Source organism: Syngnathus leptorhynchus, chromosome 14 (assembly GCF_054491065.1).
Source record: "Syngnathus leptorhynchus isolate UIUO chromosome 14, UIUO_Slep, whole genome shotgun sequence".
Lineage (NCBI taxonomy): Eukaryota > Metazoa > Chordata > Actinopteri > Syngnathiformes > Syngnathidae > Syngnathus > Syngnathus leptorhynchus.
The window spans coordinates 1371501-1394693 of NC_141208.1; the positions used below are offsets into that span (position 1 = coordinate 1371501).

Here is a 23193-nt window from a genome sequence, read left to right on the forward strand (position 1 = left end):
CCCATCTAAAAACTCAATGCTAGCTTTGTTAGCCTCTGTCCATGCTCAGAAGTTCTTTGTGATACTTGTTTGTGAGTTGAATTCATGTCCAAAATGAGTCAACATATGAGCAATGACAAGCATCAGTAAATAGCCCTTACAGTAAGGGTACGCTCTTCCGAGGCAACTGCTGATGATGAGTCTTCACGCCTCCCTCCCACGGGATGACGAAGCGGCTTCAACCTCGCGTCCAGCGGAGGAGGCGCCCTGTCAGGTGAGAGATGAATTTTAAGATTCAGGGCCGGAAGGAGGTATTGGATGGCTGCTCCATCTGCAGAAAGAAAAAAAAAAAAAAAAAGTGTGATCACAGGGTCAGGAGCGCTTTTACTCATTACAATGGAGACGTGCTGATGATGTCATGGATGTATTGTGAAGCTTTTTTCAGCATTGCTATTTGCACTCTGATTGGACCTCGCGTCCAGTCACTGAGGAGTTTGCATCCTGGGAGGGAGAGAGGGAGGCAGGGGAAAGAAACTCTCACTAGACAACAACAACATGAGTAAGTGCGCTCCGTCTGTATTTCCACCTTTCCAGCCTCCGTCTTTCCTGTCACGCCAAAGAAAAGTGCCGACATTGCATGTTTGTAGAAGTGACCCGCCGTCTCCCTCACGCACTTGTATCCATTATCTTTCTTTATCTTAGGGACCCATTGTGTGTATGTGAAGTAGGTGTGTGGGGAGGGGAGGGGAGGGAGCACCTCTACTGTGCATACAGGAGGTGTTGCAGCAGGGAAAGTCTTGGCTCCAGGGTGGAGGCGGAGGGGGGGGGGGGGGGGGGGCTTGGAGTTCTGTGGCCCCTGCTGGGCTTTGGGGAAGCCACGCACGGAGACAGTAGGCCAGGGAAGGGGGGCGGGGGGTGTCGGAGAGGAGGCACCAGGCTCTTGCCCTCTCCCTGACAGGATCTGGTCAATGTCCTGCCGTGGAGGGTCGCGGCCCAGCTTACACATACAAACTTATCTGCAGTGCATCTGCTGGGCCGCCTGCGCAGTCAGGCTGGCTCCACTGCGGGCCACGGGCGCTTTCCTGTCGGGGGGGCTTTCGAGGGTGCAGGAGAGGAGGATGGTGGAAGGATAGAGAGGAGGCGGGGAGGGAAGGGGGGGGGGGTTGATGTTCAACTGCCAAGTCGCTGAGCTGTGTGGAAAACACGAGCCGCCTCCAGGGTAACGGGACCACTTCTGAAGTTCTACAAACAAAAATAGCTCCGACGTCGACCCCGCCGACGCGCCGTGTTTTGAATCCCGGCATCGTTTATTGCGGAGGGAGGGGGGGGGGTGACATTCAATAATTGTGTGTTTATCATTGTCCCGCTCTCTCTCGGCCGCTCTTTCTAGGATGGAGGCGACCTCTCGGTGACCAAGCGCGTCAAAGTCCCTTTGGTGAGTCATTTTCATCAGTTGAACAGCGGCGGTTTCCAATTCTCATGACCTCATGCGTTGCAGAATGCTTGCAATCCAGCGCTGGTGTTTTCTCTTCACTCCCTCCTTTCCCAAGCCTTTCTCGGCGGCGAGCGTTGCTTGTCACGTTTCGATCAACCCTCAGCAAAATGTCTTTGTTTTGATCTACAGGTGAGGCAAGTAGGAGCACTTTTTTTTTTTTTTTTTTATCCTGATGTCAATCAGTTAAACAATGCCCGTAAGGCTTTCTTATGGAGGTTTGCCCCAGGAATGGACATTGGGCAGTCTGGCGGCACACCTGATGCTGACATGTGACACAAGGTTGAGCCCGCCACGGCTCTTTCCAAGGCCTGCCTTTGGCCGGAGAGAACCTTTTTTAACCTCCTCGTTGCTCGAAAGCAAACATTTTTGTTTTTGCGGGGGGACTGAGAGGAGAAGAAGGGAGGAGAGACGACCTCCTAATGTACATTCTGTTCTGCTTTGGCTGTGATTCCCAAGGTTGTTTGTCTGTGCGTGTGTGTGTGTGTGTGTGTGTGTTAGGTGGTGCCAGGCACTAGCGTCTCCACTGGCTCGCTCCGTGTTGACCCGACCCTGGACTCTCTCCTCCCTCCCACGAGTTGGGCGAGGCTTGGCAGAGTTGCACGTATCCATCCGCACACACTGATTGCCGGTATGTGCGCGCATGTACACGCACACACACACACACACACACACACACACACACACAAATAGTCGGTGTGTGTGCGCCTTTGTGTACACTTGCACCATGGACACACAAAGAGAGAGACAATATTAGGTACACAATCCATTGAAATCTTACAAAGAACTCCGCCAAAATGAATTTTTTTATTGGATTATTTTGTGTTGCGTGCATCTAGGTAGCAAAAAGTATCAATTATTCACTCGGCTCATAAAAAAAAAAAGACAGAAGATCAGGATTGTTTTCTACCAATGCAGTTCATATGAATATGCATGAGACACTAAATTAGTCGCCGTGACTTCCGTCTTCTTTGTCTTCTAAATAAAAGGCGTTGATCTCACCCATGAAAAACTAGTCAAGCAAATTTGGAAATTCACCTATGCAATGTGCAAAAAAAAAAAAAACATGTTCATCACAATTGCGCCACGCGCAATTAAGGTCACCGGCGAGTCCCACTCACTCGCTCGCTCGCTCGCTTCCCATCAGCTAACACTCGCACACTAAGTGAGACAAATATTCCCACGTGCAATCAACGGCATGCCAAGGTACATTCCAGGGATGGAGTGTGTTCCCCTGATTTAAGGCTGTCTTGTCCAAGGCTGGGCTCTCTCTCTCTCTCTCGCTCGCTCGCTCGCTCGCTCTGTTTTTGTGTGTGTGAACGAGCCCACGTCATCCCGCTCGTCCGCCCGCCCGCCTGATCCCGATCCTATCTTAGCTCGTCTAGTCTCACCCACTCGCTTCCAAATGAATATAAATGATTGTTTTCATTGTAGGACTGCAAAGACTGTAAAAGGAAGCCAGAGCGACGGCGTCATCTCACAAGAAAAACAAAACATTTTTAAGGAACGACAATTAAGAGTCAAATGAGACGCTGATCACCAAACGAGCCCGCATTCCTGCGCTTAAAAACATTACAAGGTGACAAATGAGGAAAGAGGGCAGAGGGCAAAGCCGCGGGAACAAATCACGCAGATGTGACGCCCGGTCCAGCGCCAGCCAGCCAAAGAGCCAGCCGCCACTTGGAAACGGGAAGAATAAAAGTTGCTCCATGATGCAGATGGAAAGCATCTGCCTGCCGGGGGACACCAAAAGTGATCCTAGATAGATTGCTGCACACTGGAGCTGACACAGTCCCTCGGCATAAATGACCCCGGCTGACCCCGCCAGTTAGCCTTTGTTTAGCAGACGCCCGGCCCCCTTTAATCTTGTCCAGAGATAAATCCTTTGATGGACCTAGTCCCACTCACTTGAAAGTACGGGCCGGGCCGGGCCATCTCCATAGATCAACGTAATACTGCACGTTTGAAGACAGAGGTGGAGGGTGGGGGGGGGCACGCGGGTGGGCTTCCAGGAACAGGGTCATCCATCTAAAGTAGACCACCTGCCCTCTTGACCGCAACACTCTGGCAGCAGGATGACCTTGTCTGTTTGTGTCCAGGCACAGATGACACATTTCTTTTACTCCAAAAACTCCTTTTAATCTGTACCATCCCCTTCCCCTTCTTTACAAAGTGACGTCGCCAACTAGAGGCCTGGCATGCAAGTTACAGCCAATGTTTGCAAGACCCATTGGAATTTCCAGGGCAGCCACAGCGGTGGCTAGCTCACTTTGCAGTATCATTTTCTCACGCTCATTTGTCAGTGCACTAATTGTGATGATCCTTGCCACCGACCGTATAAGCGTCATCCTTAAAACCGTGGCGGACTTCAGGGAGCTCTTTAGATTCCTCTGATAAGACTCCATTAAAGAGCCACGCTTGACGGTTCTTATCTCAAGCCTTCATCTGAGCAAGGCCGCTGCTAATGCTGACAGATTTGATCCTGCAGTAGGAATCATATGCCAATGGGACAAATTAGAACCTTGCCAATGCACAACGAAGTCCTACCGGGAGCATGACCCCAAAATAGGAGGACGGGCACTTTAAATGCCTGCCATGGCTTGAAATGAGGTCTCACCTTTACAGATGATATTCATCACACTTTATCGCTGTCATTAATTATTACAATAGTGTTATGTTCCTTCCTTTTATTCAATCGCAAGACAAGTAACTTGAGGGCCCAGAAAGGTGTTAAACAACAAAAATTAACTAACAAACATCTTAACATTGACCCCCCCCCACCCCCCATAGCCCATTAGGGAAGAGTTAATCATGCACGTTGGCTCTTTTATATGCTTTAATCCTGTTGCAAGTGGCAGACTTGTAAGTATCATGTGCAGCAAGCCTCACAATGAGCTGCTGGCGTAGGAAGCCCGGCACAAACACAGGAAGCAGAGCATTTCTCTTCTCACGTCAACTTTTTGACATGCGCGCCTTCCCAGCTGAGTAGTAGGGCACCACTACTGCGTGCTCAAATCTTGTTTTGCAGTGAAAAGCATTCATGGGAGCAAGTGACGGTAACATTGTTCAAAAGTAACTCCATTTATTTGTTTCGGGATGTGCAAACCACACGAGTTGGCAGTGCTGCGGGGAATTACCCTAACCTTATGCAACAGCAGCATCTAGCGGTCAAAGTTGTTAATTTCAGGATGCAAAAAAAAAAGTCAACAGGCAGTTTTCGGTAGTGTGCCGGAAAATAGTATTTTGTGGGCCCATTTGATGTATTTTATAGTCAAAATGATCATGAAAAAAAATCCTCAACAAATAAATCAATTCACAAGCGATAGACGTCTGCTGTCCTATTCCAGCAGAGGGCGTCCTTAAACTTTTTTTGCAGAGCCGCCATTAAAAACATCGTCTCTTTCCGGCCACTAGGGGGCAATATTTCCCAGCACAACTTTATTCTCCTATGCTCACCGGCCGATAACAAGTGTGCCAGGTCGGCAGTCGTACTGCTTGGTGCGACCTACGTCGCAACAAACTGCTGTGGCCTGGCGTGGCGTGTCGACTTGCGCTTTAAGAGTCAGGAAAAGGGTGGGGAAAGAACGCTGGCGCCTGATTGGTTCCAACGCTCCCCTTTGCTGCCACAATACTGCAAGCACGTGACCTGGCTGTTTTCAACCCACTTCCACGCGTGCACTTAAAACGACGGAGGGACAGTGGAGATCGGCGTGATGTGCACCCACCCAAGTGCAGTAGATTCCAAAGCACGATTCCATGCGTCGTAAGTGGGTGGACGAGGCGTGAGGAAGAAGCATGGCGACGGCCGCGAGCAGCAGCAGCCCCTCCGCCGCCGCGGCCACGCTTCTGCACGGCCACCGCATCAACAACTCGCAGACGCGGAAACGCATCGATTCAAGGCGGAGGCAAGCGGCGCTTTCATTCCTCACGAACATCTCCCTGGATGGGCGACCCGTGCAAGGCGAGCGCCAGGAGGTGCAGGACCCCGCCGAGGAAGGAGACTCGGAAGCCCCGAATTGCATGGTGGAGCGAGGCGCTGCCGCCGCCGCCGCTGCTTCGGCTGCCGCCGCCTCGGCTGCCGCTCTTACCGCCGCCGCCGCCACCGCCTTGGCCAACCTGGCGAGCAGCCGAAGCAGCTCAGTAGCTTCGGCTGCATCCGTCACCCCCGAGCTCGGCGAGGGCGAAGCGATCACTCAGGCGTATGCTCCTGCTCCTGCTCCGGCGGCGGTCGCGTTCGGCTCGCCTCTCTCGGCTCTCGCCGCTTCGGCCCGGGGCAGACTGCAGACTTACACCCAGGGGGTCGCGCCCGCGCCGTACTCCAGACAAGGATCCCAGAACTACTGCCTGGACGGCGGACAGATCGCCAACTCTGCCATTGAGTTACAGCGGTCGAGGTAAAAACTTAGTTGAGCACAACATACTTGCAGACATCCATTTGTTTGCGCTTTTGACCCCCCCCCCCCCATCATTCCAAGTATTTGTTTTATGGGGAAGAGGGCAATTGTTTGAATCTTTTTTTTGTTCATGCACAGTGTGCCATTCAGGCTCGTAGCGCCAGTGCAGTCTTCGATTGCGACCATGTTTTTCAGATGCTGCGAGGCGTCCGTATATCAAAATGCTTGTTATTGGAAGTCGGAAACATGGCACGCACACGCCTGGCCTGCCTGCCTGCCTCCCCCATTTCAACGTGAAGGAACCAAAAGCGTCCTGTCGTCTCCGTTTGAGTGACTGGCTGTCACTAACAGTTGTGTGGCGCTTTTCAATGGCAGAACCTTCTGTTGCAATGCCTTTCTTTTTTTCTTTTTTTTTTTACCAACGGAACCCTCTCCTGGCAGACTGGAACTTGTTTTCCCGCTCCCTCCTGACCTAACGCACTCGCTTTCATTTTTGTTGTTGTTAGCGTTAATGTCAGACTCAAGTCATGTCTCACTGTGGTGTTATTGTTTGAAAGGTATTTGGCACAAAGGTCACATCCTGGGGTCGGTCGGTGCAAAGTTCTGGCGGGGGGGTCAACAACACACTGAAGCTTCTCTGCAGTGGAAGAGGGGACATGTTCAAAGCGCCTTCTGTTGTTCTTTGGCTTCTTGTCTCATCTTGCTGGCTCCATCAACTCGGCTAAAAGCTCCGGAGACCCCGGAGAACGAGCCGAGCCGTCTTTTGTCCATCTGTGTTGTCCATTGAGCAGCGCACGCTCGACGAGAAGACCGGGTTAGCTGGGCCGAGTGTCGGCAGCTTACGCGCGGGGGTGCCCCGGCGTCCGTCACGTGATGCTGTGCGTTCGTTGTTGCGCATTCGCGGCTCAACGCTTTTCTGGAGCTGAGCCGTGATTGGTGGTAACCTGAGAGCCAGTGATGTCGTTTTCGACGGCCACCTCGGAGATTGATTGACAACTTTTCGTGTTGACGTTGGTTTATTTGTCACCGTTTAACCTCAGCTGATTGTTGCAGAAGTAGATGAGTGAGCGTCTTTGACTTTTAGCTCAGTAGATGTCAGTACAGGTCCAGATTGAAGGTATGAAGCCATTGAAATGTTTTCATCTCGGAGATTGATTGACAACTTTTCGTGTTGACGGTGGTTTATTTGTCACCATTTAACCTCAGCTGATTGTTGCAGTAGTAGATGAGTGAGCGTCTTTGACTTTTAGCTCAGTAGATGTCAGTTCAGGTCCAGATTGAAGGTATGAAGCCATTGAAATGTTTTCATTTCGAGCAGATTTGTTGTTGTTCTTGTTTTGTTTCCAGTTATTTGTAGGTGTAAATTCGACTAAAGATTGAAAACTGGAGGTTCAGCCTAGTTTTTGCTAAAAATGATGAAATGCTTTTCATGCCTACGTCTGTTAGTTTATTATTACCTAAAAAAGTTCTTGTATTTAAATACAATATTTCTATATCGTGTTTCTCGTTTGATATTTTTCTAGTGTGGTTGAATACTTTTCAGAATCTTCTCATTTTTGTTTTTGCAGACGCCGCCTGATCTCCCAGCGCTCATCGCTAGAAACGTTGGAGGACATTGAGGAGAATGCTCCTCTGCGCAGGTACGCACACCCAACAAGATCATTTGGTCAGAAAACACCATCCTTTTTTTTCCTCTCTCTTTTCTTCCCCCTCACATCTCAGATGCCGGACTCTGTCAGGTTCCCCTCGACCAAAGAGCTTCAAGAAGATCCACTTTATTAAGAACATACGGCAACACGATATGCGCAACGGAAGGTACGAAAGGAACGCAACTCGAGTGAATTGTCGTCCCCACTCTAGCTTTTATTTGTCTTTTTTTTCCCCCAACACGGGTGACAATTTGTGTGTGTGCAGAAGCTGCTAAGAAGCATTTTCTTCTTTTGTTTGGTCATGGATTCTTGGAAAGCAGTCAGACAAGATGTGGCTCGCTTGTTTGCAAGCATTTGTGCGGATATATGAATTTTTTTCAGCCCTTGTCTAATGTTTCTACTGCCCCCGTGCCCCAAGTGTTGACTTAAAAAAAAAAATCTAGAACTTCAGTCTTTGCTTTCTTGCCCTTTTCTTATTTTTTTTTTATTTTTATTTGGCGTCTAAAAGATGATCAGCAGCAGTTGCAAGGCAGCCAAAGCCTCAACCTGATGAGCTTGTTTTGTTTTTGTAGGATAGTCCTAATCAGTGGCAGAAGATCCTTCTATAGTGTATTTTCAGTGCTGCCCTATCGAGATTGTAGCCAAGCGGGGTACGTATCCTCCATCCAGCATGACCTGCTTCTCCCGTCTGTGCTCCTTGCTCCTCCTCCCCATCGTAGCTTCTTCTCTTTTGTGGATGTGCTCTCTCAATTTTCAACTGGGGACCTTGTGTGCATGTTGACTGCTAATTGACGCTTGGTGCAAGTGAAAACGCCCATCATTTTTTCCTCCTCGTCGGTCACGAGAGTGACAGAGATGGATCCAAAGGTTGATCTGATACAAAGACTGCTTTTGATCTTGAAAGGTTTTTCATGCAGGGTGGAGTTTTTCGGAAGTCATGAGGACTTTTGGATGATTCCACAAAAGTCTTATCGAGAAACGTTTGTGTATCAACGGGAGATGCTTCAAGCGTCCCTTTGTTTTGTGATTTGGCATCATGTATTTGTTGTGTAGATTTGTCATTTCGAAGGCCATTTGATCTCCTGAGCGATACGAACGCCGCGTGCAAAAACTTGTCCATCCCGCTTCTGGCCGTGCACATTTTTTTTGGGGCGCTTTTCACGCATGTGAAGTTGACGATGGTTATCAGAAAGCATTTTTGGGCAACGCTTGAGGCGTGTCGGAATGTGTGTTTTTTTTTGTTTTTGTTTTTTTTAATTCTTCTCCATCTGGGTTGTGCAACAGATGCAAGCATGTTGCATGGAGCGGGCACCATGCGGAGCATGTTACTAAGCAACGTCCAGCTCTCTCTCGCTCTCTCTCGTTCGTCCTTCTCTCTTTTAACTGTATTGTGATAGTCGACGCTTCATAGACGCATCATGCTTTTTGGACTCTAACCCCCTCCTCCTCCTCCTCCTGCTCCTCCTCCTCAGTCAAGTGTCACATGAGGCCACTTGTATCTTTTAAAAACACGAGGGCAAGCCGAAAGATAAGTGGGACGCAACGACGTTCATGCAAACACTACGGTGGAGTGCTGAGAAGTTTTCATCCATGCTTTATACGCATCCACAAATTGGTCATTTTTCGGTGCATTCACTATGACTGCAAAAAAGGTATTTTTCATCCTTTTGTCTGAATGATGTCTAATAGCGGAGAGCTGGTGGTTCTTTTCCTTTTTTCCATTGACCTCCTGCAACCGTCTGAAATTTCAGTCCTTGGCTTCCCGAGGGACACTGTAGCTACCCGTAACAAACAAAGACGGGCCCGGCCGCCGGTTAAATCGATCAATAAATAAATAGCGGTCGTAAAGGTTTTGTGCTCATCATCAGGGACGTGAAGATGGAGGCGTCGGGGCGCCAGCGCCACCCGTCGGGGGGCGTCAGCGCCAAAGAGATGGTCATTGGCCTCGAGGGCGTCGAGCTCGGGGCGGATGGAAAGGTGACAATTGGAGAGAATTTTCATTCCAAAAAAGTCATTGGATCCATCATCACTTTTTTTGTGAACGCACGTGCAGACGGTGTCGTACACTCAGTTCTTGTATCCCACCAACGTGCTGGGCGGGCGGAGGAACACCATCGACTCCACGTCGTCCTTTTCGCAGTCTCGCAACGCCAGCCATCGCAGCCTCAGCCTGGCCCGCGCCAACAGCAACCAGAGCAGCTTGGACACCGGTCGGTCAATCCCTCACCTGACCTTTGACCCTAACCCACACAATAGGACAATATTGCACATACAAACGTGTACATGTATTGCATAATACAAACAACAATATGTATAGGAAGTCTTTTTTTTGTATGGTAAGGCTTTTCTTAAGTAGAAAAAACAACCATGTAAGGCTTTAGTTAAAAAAAAAAAAAACCAATTATGTATAGTAAGGCTTTTTTTAAGTGTCGTATGGCTTTTTTTCTTAGGCAACGACCTGAGTGAGTTCCGCGAGTACGACCCCAACCTCCTGGACGACCCTCAGTGGCCTTGCGGCAAACACAAGCGAGTGCTCATCTTCCCGTCCTACATGGTGAGTCGGCGAATGCACCGCAAATCCCACGTGACTGACGAGTATGTATTGTTCTGTTTGGACATGTTTTGTTGACGCTATCAGAAGTTAAATTTAGGCGCTGCTCATTTTCCCACAGAGGACAATAAGGTTCAAAAGGCACGTTTGTTTGTATGAAAGGCAGCCAGCTAGCCAGTTAGCGGGAGGAAGGGAGGGATGTTGTTTGAATAGGTCATGGGCAAAAGAATGACACGCTTGATTGAAACAAACGTCCCAACGCTGAGCAGGAAGAACGGATCTTATGTGACTGTTGAATTACACCAGCATATTTGAACGCTCCGTCCTGGTTTAGTTTGGAATGTTGCCCCCCCCCACTTCCTCCAATGGCTAATTGGAAATGTTATGTATCCAAAGTACAAGCGCTATCGGTGCTTGATATCAGTGTAAAAAAATAAAAACGGTATGATGCAGTGCAGTTGTCTAAAAAAAAAAAGCCAATTTTATTTGCCATATTTGCTAGACGACGGTCATCGAGTACGTGAAACCCTCCGACCTGAAGAAGGACATGAATGAAACCTTTAAGGAGAAGTTCCCTCACATCCGCCTCACGCTCAGCAAGATCAGAAGGTAGGACTTGCCGTCCGTCCAGCCGTCCGCAACATCCCGTTAAACACCCCTCATCTTAGCCTGAAGCGGGAGATGAAGAAGCTGGCCCAGGACGAGTGCGGCTACGAGGAGCCCACGGTGGCCATGGCCTTTGTCTACTTTGAGAAGCTGGTGCTGCAGGGCAAGCTCAACAAGCAGAACCGCAAACTCTGTACGGGGGCCTGCGTCCTGCTGGCGGCCAAGATAGGCGGCGATCTCAAGAAGCACCAAGTCAAGCTTCTTATTGACGTAAGTCGCCCGTGGCTAAATGTGCTCGGGTGCTGAACGTATTTCATTAGCCGGCACGAGTCGACGTTGGTTTTCAAAACTATCTTGCAGAAACTGGAGGAGAGGTTCCGCGTGAACCGTCGCGAGCTGATCGCCTTTGAGTTTCCCGTGCTGGTGGCGCTGGAGTTCAACCTGCATCTCCCCGAGCACGAGGTCATGCCGCACTACAGACGCCTACTACAGACTTCATAGCGGCGGCGGCGGCGGCGGGTTTGCTTGTACTCGGGCTACTGTTGCAGAACCTGGGTCTCTCTCTCTTCTTTTCTTTATTTCCACCATAGCCACCATTTGTACATTTTAGACTCATTTTAAAAACTTTTTTGGGGTTGTGAACGGGATCCTTCTTTCCTTTCACATTTCTTTTAATCATCAAACTGCTTTGCGTATGCTTGCTTGCGGTTTGGCGACGGTCTTCAAAAAAAGTGCACTTTTTTCCGGAGTATGACGAGATTTTTACGCAGCTTATAGTTGGACTTTTTCTTTTTTTTTCTTTTTTAGTTCTATGCATGAGGAAATATTGTTTGTCTGCTCTTCCATTCCATTGTGCTATTCCAATCACTTTGACCAGTGTGTAAACTCCACCTGCTCTATGTTAGAGTGTTTTGCTAGCACCTTAAGGTGCTCTATGGTTGTTGAGGTGGTCGTTTTTGGTTTGCCAGAGAAGGAAACGCCCAGTTGCTGTCCATTTGGGTGAGTTTCACTTTGTTTGGAACATCCACTGATTCTGAACTCCATGTCAATTGGTGTCAGGAGGTTTCTGGAAAACAAATTTTTCAGAGGGCTTCCAATAAATATTCACTTGATTTGGCATGTTTATGATTTGATGTCTCATCATAAGCCCTCTCCAGCAAGAAGTAAAAATAATAATAATCATAGGAAGAGCTAAGATGTATTTGTGATTCCGTTTTCTGGGGATATTTAAGATGCATTTCACCACATTTGATTGTTGCTGGCAAAATATTGGTAGCTGAGAACAGATTGAAGACTATTATTACTGCTTGATTATAAATGTAAATAAAACATTTGCTTGTCCAATCAAAAAGAGAGTTTTCGTGATGATGAAGTGACTTTTTTTTTTTTTTTTTTTATAGATAGCCAGGATGGTGTTTGAATGAGAATGGAGCAAATGCTAACTTACAAAAATGTAGTCAAAGTGACACATTTTGGAGCCCAAGTCATTTTGCAAGGAACAAAAAGCTCCAGCGGCAACTTTTGACCTTCTCGATCAAGGATTGTGACGATGATGGATGGATGTGTCACGTGGACGTTCTAACATAAACAAGGCTTGGGATCAAAACAAACCGTGAGGACGCATGGCATGCGTGGCTTAGTCAGCCCCCATTGAGGGCTTAATTCCCCCCCTCGACCGGACCGGACCCATACATGAAGAGGCTTATTGTGAAAACATGTAGCGGCATTTGGCAGGGGGTAACGGCGCATGCATGGCGTCGTCTATCTTTGGCTGGAACATAACATTTGGCTGAGGTGGCACATTTCCCATCACCGTGGTGTGACTCAGGACTTTTCCCGTGTAAACACGGAGGTCCGGAATGTGGGGCCCGGCACCATGCTGGCCCACTCTTACATGACGTCACTGGGATCGTCTTCGACTCCATACCCGTTGAAGAACGCGCTTGGTTCTATATGAATTGAGCTTTCTCGGTTACCGTAGGCACGCCAGTTCACTGTGCAGCAAGCTCTACCGGTGACTATTAACAGTTTGGAGTATTACAAACAATTTTAAGCTCTCGATTTAACGTTTACATGTAAATATGCAAGGGGCATCATGACGACACGAGTTTCTCGAAACTGCATTAGGTAAACCGCCATTTTCAGGTGTACCTACTAACAGGCCACTTCATTAGGGAAAAATCATAGTCTACACTTAACTGATATAAGCATTTGTAAATATGGGCAAAATTGTGAAAAATATTAAAGTTTGGAACTCAATATCTGCTGCGTCAGTGACAAGTTAAAACAAGGAACCTTGGCAAGAACGCGCTTGTTTCTATTTGAATTGAGCTTTCTCGTTTACCGTAGGCACGCCAGTTGACCGTAGTGATGTGCATTCCAGTTCTTTTATGTGAACTGAATGTTTAGAATGGGTTCACTCAAAAGATTCGTTCACCGAATCGTTCGACACACACTGATCCGTTGTTGAATGGGAAAGGCAAGGCAACAGTCAGTCACTCGGTCGTGAAGGGGAAATTGCGACACTGACTCGTTCGTGAACGGGAAATTATAAAGTTAGCTGGTAGCTTCGAGAAAACGAGCACGAAAGAAGTGATGTTTCAATGAGTGGTTCTTTCTTTCCTTGAAAAATCGTAAATCAACACTCTGGCTTACATTGTTCACGTTCACTCACGGGAAAGTCAGCACTCGTTCACTCTGATCCGTTCTCGCAAAGAACTGAAAAAAAAACCCGAATCACTTCGGAAAATGATTCGTTCACTCCCATTCACTGAAATGATTCGTTTTTTTTCAACGACTCGTTCACTCACGAGCCATCACTAGCGTCCATTCGGCAATCTTGTGTATGCTCGGGAGGAACGTCGCCAGTTTTGACGCGTTCATTTGTCCGGATTAATTTCGCCGCTTCGCTTCTCTTTGGTTCCGTTGGTTCCTCTTCTTTCGAGTTGTTGAGGTGAGGCCACTGCCGAGCATTTTTGTGGCGTGGAATTGTCCACGCGCCACCACATTTGTCCAAGTTGGTGAAAGCAAAGCGAGCTAAGGTAGTTAGCCACCTAGCTCCTGCTACTAGCTCTTGGGTATCTCGCTTCTTTTTTGGGGGTGGGGGTAGGGGGCCGGGGGTGAGACTGCTTGTTAACACATGCCCGACGCTCCGAGAAGGATCTCTGGGGTGGCTGCCTGGCCGAGCTTTGATTTCGTCGGCGCTTAAACCCCTGCGCATTTAGCACCGGACGCCCTGCCTAGGCCTCAGTCCAAACCCCGACGTCTCCTGCCTGCCTCTCCCCGCCCCCCTCTCCCTTCTCTATTTTTGTCTTCTGTGCTTTCTTTTTCGGCCTGCCGGACCAGCGAGAGTTGACAGGTGAGTGGCACATTCTCGATTGGACTTGTGCAAGTGAACTCGTTTCAAAGGAAACAAAGTGTGCTCGTTGAAAGGCTTTGTTGTGGAAAGTCAAGTTAGCAGCGGTGCTAGCTAAATCTAAGCTCGATGGGGGGGGGGGGGGGGGGGGGTTGGGGGAAACGGGGCGAAATCACGCCGGAGGGTCGCCATCTTCCACTGGGCACGACAGCTGTCCAGCCGGGCCTGCTCCGTCAACTTGAAGGTGCACCGAAATCGATGGCACGGGTGGCGTTTTGATGAACGAACTGTCCGTCCGTCCGTCTCCGTGTCGCATACGATGCTCCTCGGGCCATCCAAACAAACACTTGACGTTTCAGTGCTGACACTGACTGGGAAACCCCCGTTTATCGCGGATGCGTGGAATTGATTCACGTAAGACCGGTATTAAGTTGCCAGGCGTGTGTGTGTGAGACCAACATTACGAAAGTTCTGCTTCTCTAAAAGTGAGGAAAAGCACGAGATATCTTACTGTGCTGCTTCTCAAACCTTTGACACCAAGTAGCAGAATTTCTATTTGTCGGGTGATGTGCAAGCTGCCCTGTGACAGTGCCACCGGCTTCCAGGTGAACCGAACCGGTCGAGGCATTCTCGGTCCAGTACGTTAAGCTTTTCTGTCTGCAGATGTGTCAAAACTGTTCATTCCTTCAAGAAACAAGTGAAACAGCAGGACTTGTTTACAAATCCCGACCGGCTGCAAGAAATCAGTAATGTCGTAAAAAAATAAAAACCGCCACCTAACGTTCGTACTCAGGCACTGGAGGCAAGCAGGCTCGAGGACATGACCACCCATGACTCGGGCAGAGCGGGACTCGAACGACGCACCCTGCGCCTACTGGACGACCGCCGAGCTGCGGACAGATCATGAATGCTAGCTAGTGGGCTAACATGTCGGATCGTAAGCTGCCCGCAGAGGCTAAAATAGTTGCTTGACGCGCTCTGCCAATCGTATGTTTGGAAGCGCCGCCGTCAGATCGGCCGCGTGACAAATTCCTTTCGTTCAAATCGATGCGAGCGCAAAAGCTGACTCGCGGGGGTGTGTATTGATTGATTGAGCAATGATCAAATGTTTTTTTTTTTTGTAGGGGGGGGGTGTTTGTGCAGAGGTAACGGCTGTAAGGCTTTATCTTTTTCCCGACAGCACGTGCTTGCTTGACTGATTATTTGCCGGTTTTGCATAGGCCGCCGAGTGCCGCGCACGCACACTTCTCCCCGAGGAGCCAAGAAGCAGACGGCTCATGACTTCTGACCAGGACGCCAAGGTTGTCGCTGAACCGCAGGTGCAGCCGGTGCAAGAGGCCAAGGACAACGCTTATTTGGTGGGTCACGGCCGTAGAAGAAAGCGACTTTTTCATTCGTTGATGGCGTCACGGTCACGCCGCCATGCGACGTGTTTCCTCGCAAGCAAAGCACGGCCGCGTTGACACAGCCGCCATTACGCCTCTGACGTGACCCGTTGCCTCGCTACCCAGCTGGAAAATTCACCGGCTGACTTAAAAGCGCCCAGTGCGAGTCCGTACGGCCATTAGCTTGTGGCATAGCCCCTGCTTTCGTGTTAATCTGAACAACAACACGCTCCATGTCTTTGTGGTGTCTGTGTTTTCCTGTCCCGGCTACCCTATGCCCACATTCGTTTCCTTTGATTCCATCAAGTTTATGTTCCGTCCATTTGAAAGTCCCGAAAATGTGTCGGCATAGGTAGCTCATCTTCCCTGCGCAAAGCGTTTCTATTATCGCACTTCTTTCTGAGCCTCATCTGGCGTTGCCTCCGCAGGAATCTGCCAAGGTTTCGGACCTCAATCCCAATGCGAAAGCATGGGCCAACCACGTGTTTAGCCTGGAGCCCAGCGGTGGCACCGACAAGTGCGCCGCAGCCCCGCCGCCACGGAAGGACTCGGCCCAGCCCGACCCACCAGGTTGGCCCGCCCGCCTTTTTCCCCACACTTGCAACAAAGAAGGGGAGGCCCCCCCCCCCCCCCCCCCCTCGCACAGCCATTGCAAATAGCTCATCTAAGTTTTGCAAACGTCATTGTTTGTTTGCTGCGATCAAGCAGATTGACTTGACAGTAAAGTGACTCATCACATTTGTGCCAAAAGCCAAATTCCCCGGCGACCGAATAGCCGCGCAGTCAGTCAGTCAGTCGCTTGCGTGAGCAAGCCGTGCCAGACAAGCTTGCAAATGGCACGGTCTTCAAGCTCAGCCGCCTTTGTCCCTCTCTGCTGACCCCGTCCGTCTGACCGCAACCCCTTATTGCCCAATCACCGTCAATTGACCTTTGTGTCTTTTGTCGCACGGGAGGTTACGGCGCCGGTGAAGAAGACGAGGCTTTCCGGGAGCCCGATGAGCCCCCGCCGGTGACGCTGACGTCGGGCCGGCCCCCTGCCTCGCCCGTCACCCCGGAGCCGGACTTCCCGGAGCCAAGGCCGCCTGCGCCCGCAGGTAGCTGGTGAAGCTGTGACGTGCGGCTGTGCTGTTCTCTGAGCGTTTTGTTTCTTTGTGCGGGAACAGTCGGCGACGCCCAGCCCGAGGATCCCCAGGAAGCTCTGCGGCAGCACCTGAAGACGGCTCTGGAATTCTGTCTTTCCCGGTGAGTAGCGACCTTTGCACAATTGCGCATTTGTGACTGTCCTGCCGTAAATCCTTAGTTGCGTTGCTCTTGTCCGCCACCGTTTGTTGTCCTCCCGGCGCAAAGTCTAACTCGGCCAGCCTGCCTGGTCTTTGTCCCTCAGCGAGAACCTGGCCAGTGACATTTACCTCATCTCCCAAATGGACAGCGACCAGTACGTGCCAATCGTGACGGTGGCCAACCTGGATCACATCAAAAAGCTCAGCACGGACGTCGGGCTCATTGTGGACATTTTACGCTGTGAGTAGGGAGGGAGGCGCCGCTCGCTTGACTTTTCTGAACAAACACGGAGTCACTAGCTTCCCTGAGAAACACGGTTTCCAAAAGAATTCCTTAGCCATGGCCGGCCCGCATGTGATCACGTGACTTATCCGCTTTTCCTCCAGCTCTGCCATTGGTCCAGGTGGATGAGAAGGGGGAGAAGGTGCGACCCAATCAGAACCGTTGCATCGTGATTCTCCGAGAGGTTCCCGAGAGCACGCCCGTCGACGTGAGTGGACCCGACCCGACCTGCCCATGAGGACGCCACTATTTAGCAGTGGTGTTTGTTGCTTTTCCTTGCCAGGAAGTGGAGGCCCTTTTTAAAGGAGACTGCCTGCCCAAGTTCGTCAACTGTGAATTTGCCTACAACGACAACTGGTTCATCACCTTTGAGTCTGAAGCGGATGCGCAGCTGGTAAAAGGCTTTTCCTCATGAGCCAACCAATCGCGCAGAGTACGGCGCCGTATCGCTTTTCTTCAATGGAGTCAGATCGTCGTCTTTTGCTTTCTTCAACTCTCGTCTTGCCCAACCACAGTTGTTGTGGTTTTTGGGGAAAGATTGAAACTTGTATCATGTTTCGCAAGTGACAAAAAGATGTTCTCCTGTTTCAAGGCATTTCAGTACCTCCGGGAGGAGGTGAAAACCTTCCAAGGGAAGCCCATCAAGGTGAGTCCTTCTTTAAGAAGGTGCATTGCCAAAGATGTCAACAAATGTGCCGTGCCGTGCCGTGCCGTGGCCTGTCGCCGACAGGCGCGAATCAAGGCCAAGGCCATCGCTCTCAACACGTTCATGCCCAAGAACGGCTACCGGCTGGTGGAGGCGAACCCGTACGCTCAGCAGCAGCAGCAGCCGCCGCCTCAGCCGCCTCAGCCGCAGCGCTACACGGCGGCATCCTACTACATCCCGCCGGTGTACAGCCCCCAGCAGCAGTTCCCTCTCTACAGCCTCATCGCGCCCCAGGCCTGGTCGGCCACTCACAGCTTCATTGACCCCGCACTGGTGAGCCGGCGTTCGGAGGAGATTCTTGTGTCTGCATGACTGAGGGTCCCCCCCTTCTCCAGGTTGCTCCATTCCACAACAACCAGTTCATCAATGGGTTCACATCGGCCAGTTTCAAGCCAGCGACGGCTCTCCTCGGTGTCAGACAGCACTCCCCCCGGGCCAGGTGGGTCTTTGACGTCTTTGACTGCTCGGCGCCACCCCGGACGAAGGCTTACCCGTCCGTCTTTGTCGGCTACCGGCAGGAACCACGGCAAGCCCCATCCGCGTCCGAGCCTCGCGGGCACGGAGCGCACGGGGCTCCCGGACGGCTCAGCTCTCTTTCCCGGCTTCCCCGGCGACAGAGCCAACGGCGTCCGCAGCAGCCCGCCCACGCGCTTCCCTGCCGGCCATCCCCGAAGCTCCGTCGCCGTCTTTCCCCGCCGGGAGACGGGCCGGGCGTCTGACTTCACCGCCACGGTGGACTATGGTTCCCCGGGAATGGGCCGAGGAAGGTACGCACGAATCGAAAGCAACCGCTGTATCTCGTACGCCGCCCTCAAAATCCTTCAAAGTCTTTCGTCTTCTTCTTCTTGTAGGAAAAAGAGAGATGACAAGTTTACAGTAAGTCCTTTTGCCCTATTGGAGCCACGTCTGTCTTTTCCCTTTGCTGTTGTTTAAGGCAAAGCCATTTTGTGTGCGACAAGCGAGTGACGCCGCAGTCGCCGCAGTCGCCGCCGCCCAAACCGCCCTCGCCGAGCTTCGAGTTGGGCTTGTCCAGCTTCCCTCCTTTGCCCGGAGCGGCCGGGCACCTCAAGGCGGAGGGCACCTTTGACGGCCGAGCGGCGCCCGCCAAGGACAGAGTACGCCGCCACCGCCCTTTTGTTCAGCAAATGGAAAGCATAAAGTAGAGCGGCTCTTTTGAAGCCTTTTTCAATCTTGCTGTTTGGGCTTTGTGTGTTCCGCAGAACGTCAGCGTCGACTCCAGTCCCGGAGGAGCACCAAAAGAGCCTCTGAAGTTGACGCCCCCTTCCTCCTCCTGTCCCTCCTCCCCCCTCGTGCCCGTGAGTTTCGTAGCTTCGCCCACTCCGGCTACCTCCATCGCGGCCCCCACCTGGTCACCCCCGGTGTGCCCACCACCTCCTCCCTCCATCCCGACAACGTAAGCACACCGCGCGGGGCTCGCCAACTGCTTTTATGAAAGGCGGAGACTCTTGGACTGTTTTGGCAGCGCGGCGGAATTTGGAGATAGCAAAACTGCATTGACGCGACGGGACCTTGCTTTCAGGGAAGCGAGGCTGTCGGAGGTGAAGCGGGCCAAGGAGGCGCAGCTGTCCGTGGAGCGGGTTTCCGGCACGCTGTCCACCACCAACAAGTCGGTGCAAGTCAACGGCGCCGCAACGGTCAGTGCGCGTGACAAACGAGCATTTTTTTCCCCCCTGAGACCAGGCGAGGCCGCGGCCCGACCGATAGCAGCGCCTCCTTTTGTCTCCATGTCATTCTTTGAAATGGATGGGTTTTGCCAAAACATCAGCAATTTTTGAAAGGTGTTTGGCTCCGCCGAACAAATCCCGATCGGATGGATCCTTTTAGGAAAGCCGCACGTGTTTCTCAAATCAACTCCCTCGTTCAAATGGATGCGTAAATTCAAGCCGCACCGATATTAGTGCAGGGGGAAAGAACAATGGGACGGACGACCGACTCATCGATATCGAGCGTTTATATCATTGCCGGCCTGTAAAAACAGCCGCCGTCTGCTTGCAGGAGCAGCGGAAGCCTTCCTACGCCGAAATCTGCCAGCGGGCGAAGGAGACCCCCACCCCAACGCAGCCGCTCGCCCCCAAGGAAGCCAAGCCCGCGGCCGAGGAGAGGAAGTGCCCCGACGGCCCGAGCCTGACGCGGGAGCCCGCCAAGTCCAGAGAGACGGGAAGACCCCCGCGGGACACGCGCAGACTGGCGGGCCACTGGGCCTCCCCGCCGCACTCGGGAAAGAAGGATTCCCACCAAACCCCGCCCAAGTCCCCCCTGTAGGGCCTCCCCTTCCGCCCGAGTCCACTGATAGCCCCCGCCCCACCCACCCACCCCCTCCCAAAAAAAAAAAAAAACCAGGAACCACGTCAGGGCTACTCCATTGTTCTTCTCTCCAAACGTTGAAGGCGAGCAAAGAGGATGACGCCTCCTTCTCTGGATCAGGGCTTTCAGACAAAAAGCACTTTAGTGTGCACGTAAAGCACCCCCACCCACGTTGCTTTGGGTTCCGCTCCTTTTTAGTCATCACTTTTACTTGTCTGTCCAATTTGTTTTTTGTGGCGGGCACATTGGAACGGCCAATCTTGCCACCGAAGTTTGTTTTGTCCGGGACGCGACCAAAATAGATTGCTCTTCCTTTGCACTCGTGATTTTGCCTCGCTCACACTGAATGCAATGCAAACAAAATTGGGTTCAAATGTGAAATGCCCCAAAATCTGAATTTTCTTGAAGTTCCCCGTGGAGAGACAACCTCCCGATTGTAGGTTTGTGAGAACGCTGAGCAAATTTTTAAATCCCCCCCTCCCCACCCCGATTTTGCACAAGCGACTCTGGTGGCGGCGCCGTTTTTGCGGGAGGGGGCATGCGGATTGGCATTGACCCGCAGTGGCGTGGGCCATCATTGGCGCCACGTTTGATCAGCAGCGACCGACTCTCCGTGTCTTGTTTGGGAAAGCGAACTCCGGCCGGCATTTTGTCCGCTTGACTTGCGCTTTGTGATGAATGGGCCAGGGTAGCAGAATAGAATGTAAGTGAGGAAATGAAGAAAGGAGGAGGAGCAACTGAGCTAGCGCTTTTGTGACACGTGTTTTCTGTTTTGCAGCGGAAGGACAAAAGAGGCGCCGAAACTGCATGTCCCCCTAGCGACACGTTTGCTTCAAGTGTAAATAATTAGCAGGTCCAAACTTCACAAACCAATCTTTCTTTCCACCCGAAGCATTTTTGTTACTCCCAGCAAGCAAAGGGAAATGGTGCAACTTTTCTCGATTATTTATTTTTTGGGACTGAAATGCACATAGATTTTTTTTTTTTTTTGTCTGCAGTTGCTGAGCGAAGATGCTCATTTCTGAAGCTGTGCCATTTATGCCCTTTTTTTGTCTGTTTGCTTTTTTGGTGAGAGGAAAAGCAGCATCAGCAGGCAGGCGTCGTCTCCACGCAAAAGATTTCCATCCAGTGTTTGAGAAACTTGAATTTTATTTGAACTTGAAAAGTGACTTTGCCTTAACTTTTATACCAGATGAGCATAGAAGGTAGTGTTTGCGCCCCCCCCCCCCCCCCCCTGCACTACTAAAGAGATAATATTTAGTGATCTAAGGCAGCGTGCAAATAAGTCTATCAGCGTCTTTTGTTTTCTGTTCTTTCTTTTTGTATCATGTACAAAAAGAAAAAAGTTTGGATTCAGGTTGTTTTTGGCAGGCAAAAGTAAAAAACATGTGTAAATGCAAACCCGAGTCGATACTGTATTAAATATTATGCACTTTGAGGTGTGTGCTTTGCTTGTACAATTGTAAATACTCAGATTATAAAAGATATAAGGTACCTACAAAACAAAATTCTATTAATGTCACTCGTGAGCTGGATGTTGGATTCAAACAACTTCATGTCTTTTGTTGTGCTTTTTGGAACTTTTTCTTTGATAATTCAATTTGTTTTGAGTGTGGACTTTGACAAACAGTTTTGTTTCGTTTCATTCCATTGACACATGAGCGTTTTTTTGTTGTTGTTTACATGCCACTAAAAAAAAAAAAAAAAATTAACAAAGACACTCATCAACACACACAAAAAAAAAGTTCACTTCCTCACTTATTTTGTTTGTTGTTTTTGAGAAACTTTGAGGGTGAGAGATTCCTACCAAAATCTTCTGGCTGTGTTTAGCGTGGCCTGTCTTAGCGGCGACTAGTGTGCATTTACCGACACTGACTCATTTTGTTATTTTGCCGAGCGAGCGGTCTGGGCTAAGCTACACATATCCACAAAACCATTTGAGTTGTGTCATGTTATGTTTGCCTACTGTAATTGTCATCCTGTCTTTTCTTTTGTTGACGTTGTGAGGTGTAACGCACATTTGAAGCACAGGCTAGCTGGTGCAAATTTCCCATTAGCCACCCGCTTGTTAGCTCACAATAAGGTTTGGCTCCTGGGATCTCCATGTAGGAGCATCAACACTTTTTGTTCTTGTCTGTTTAACCCTTTACATGTTGTCACAAAAGAAGAAAAAGGCTTTGACCACAAAGACAGTGCGAGTCTGTGCCTAGGTTTGGTGGTTTCCCATCATCTCAACTGTGAGTCATCCTTCCACAAAGATGGCTACCATCATCTCAATTGGTCAAGCCCCCCCCCCCCCCCCTCCATCATCACTGCACCAATCTCCCCCCTGATGGTGCACAACTGAGAAAAATAGCTGAATTAGTTTGTTTCTGAGGAATGCACAAGACTGGAGTTCTATTGACTCACCGTGGTTTCACTCATTAGCAAGGCTAACCTAGTTGTTATGCTAACAGCTGTGGACAATCGTGGACTCTGCGTAAAGGCTTGCATGCCTAGAGACACCTTTAACCATTTTTATTCTTTCCTCTGTTGTTTTTGTTGCCATTTGATCTTTGTTTATATATTTTTTTTGCAGATTTTTTTTCTTTCATTGTGAGACTGGAATCAAGTGTTTGGTTGGTTTCGAGATAATTTAAGTTTCTCTTGTGACAGGATGTTCAACTTGTCTTGTTTGGAAAATAAATGTAGCTTACTGGAAAATAAACATTTAGGCACTGTTGAGGAGCTCTGGGGCTCTTTGTCTTTTATTTACTTTTACAGTCTCAATAGGTTATTGAGCGACCATTTTTAAATACACACATTTAAAATAATTTAATTGAATATGATGTAAAGGTTTTCTTTGGGAAAACAATATTTTTTAAATCATCAGTAATTGAATTTGTGTACAATACTTTACATGATTGGCCAATTTCTTAAAGATGAATGTCAAATGTAAAAAAAAAAAATCAATGAAACAATTTTATGCAGTGTAATATACAACTTCCAAATAAACACATTGTAAGGAAGAACAACAAAATTGACGAAGCAAATATTTCCAGGACTCTCGCAAATGTGAACGCTGGATGGATGGGCCGCGGGCGAAACTCTTGGCCACATATGGCCATTAGTTTTGCTTGCCTGCCAAGCAGGCAGCCGGCCAGTAGATGGCGCCGGAGACTGAACAAAACGTTTCTCAGCGTCTGCTT

General features: G+C 49.9%; 2 protein-coding genes across 8 annotated transcripts; both read left to right on the plus strand.

The window, feature by feature from the left end:
* The first annotated feature begins 1192 nt into the window (after positions 1-1192).
* Positions 1193-12022, plus strand: cables1 (Cdk5 and Abl enzyme substrate 1). 4 transcript variants are annotated; one of them, XM_085929623.1, is made up of 12 exons: positions 1193-1414; positions 1478-2102; positions 2906-5865; positions 7434-7505; positions 7588-7680; positions 8087-8164; positions 9383-9491; positions 9568-9724; positions 9965-10068; positions 10568-10674; positions 10734-10941; positions 11032-12022. In XM_085929623.1, exons 3-12 carry the CDS (start codon positions 5267-5269, stop codon positions 11170-11172), a joined length of 1668 nt encoding a protein of 555 aa, XP_085785749.1. In that variant the 5' UTR covers positions 1193-1414; positions 1478-2102; positions 2906-5266; the 3' UTR covers positions 11173-12022. The 4 variants fall into 4 exon arrangements, with proteins under 4 accessions (XP_085785749.1, XP_085785752.1, XP_085785751.1 ...); XM_085929626.1 differs by lacking the exon at positions 8087-8164 and having other exon boundaries at positions 1195-1414; XM_085929625.1 differs by lacking the exon at positions 1193-1414 and having other exon boundaries at positions 1463-2102.
* A 1442-nt stretch (positions 12023-13464) lies between these two features.
* Positions 13465-22727, plus strand: larp4b (La ribonucleoprotein 4B). Of its 4 annotated transcripts, XR_015068224.1 has the most exons (18): positions 13467-14029; positions 15247-15384; positions 15840-15981; positions 16365-16505; positions 16575-16653; positions 16796-16932; positions 17079-17182; positions 17258-17368; positions 17567-17620; positions 17705-17953; positions 18016-18119; positions 18199-18447; positions 18532-18556; positions 18640-18795; positions 18901-19094; positions 19221-19335; positions 19697-20708; positions 20784-22727. XR_015068224.1 is itself a non-coding variant. In XM_085930393.1 (17 exons), exons 2-17 carry the CDS (start codon positions 15304-15306, stop codon positions 19961-19963), a joined length of 2208 nt encoding a protein of 735 aa, XP_085786519.1. In that variant the 5' UTR covers positions 13465-13624; positions 15247-15303; the 3' UTR covers positions 19964-22727. The 4 variants fall into 4 exon arrangements, 3 of the variants coding, with proteins under 3 accessions (XP_085786519.1, XP_085786520.1, XP_085786518.1); XM_085930393.1 differs by having other exon boundaries at positions 13465-13624; positions 19697-22727; XM_085930394.1 differs by lacking the exon at positions 19697-20708 and having other exon boundaries at positions 13466-14029.
* Positions 22728-23193: the final 466 nt, after the last annotated feature.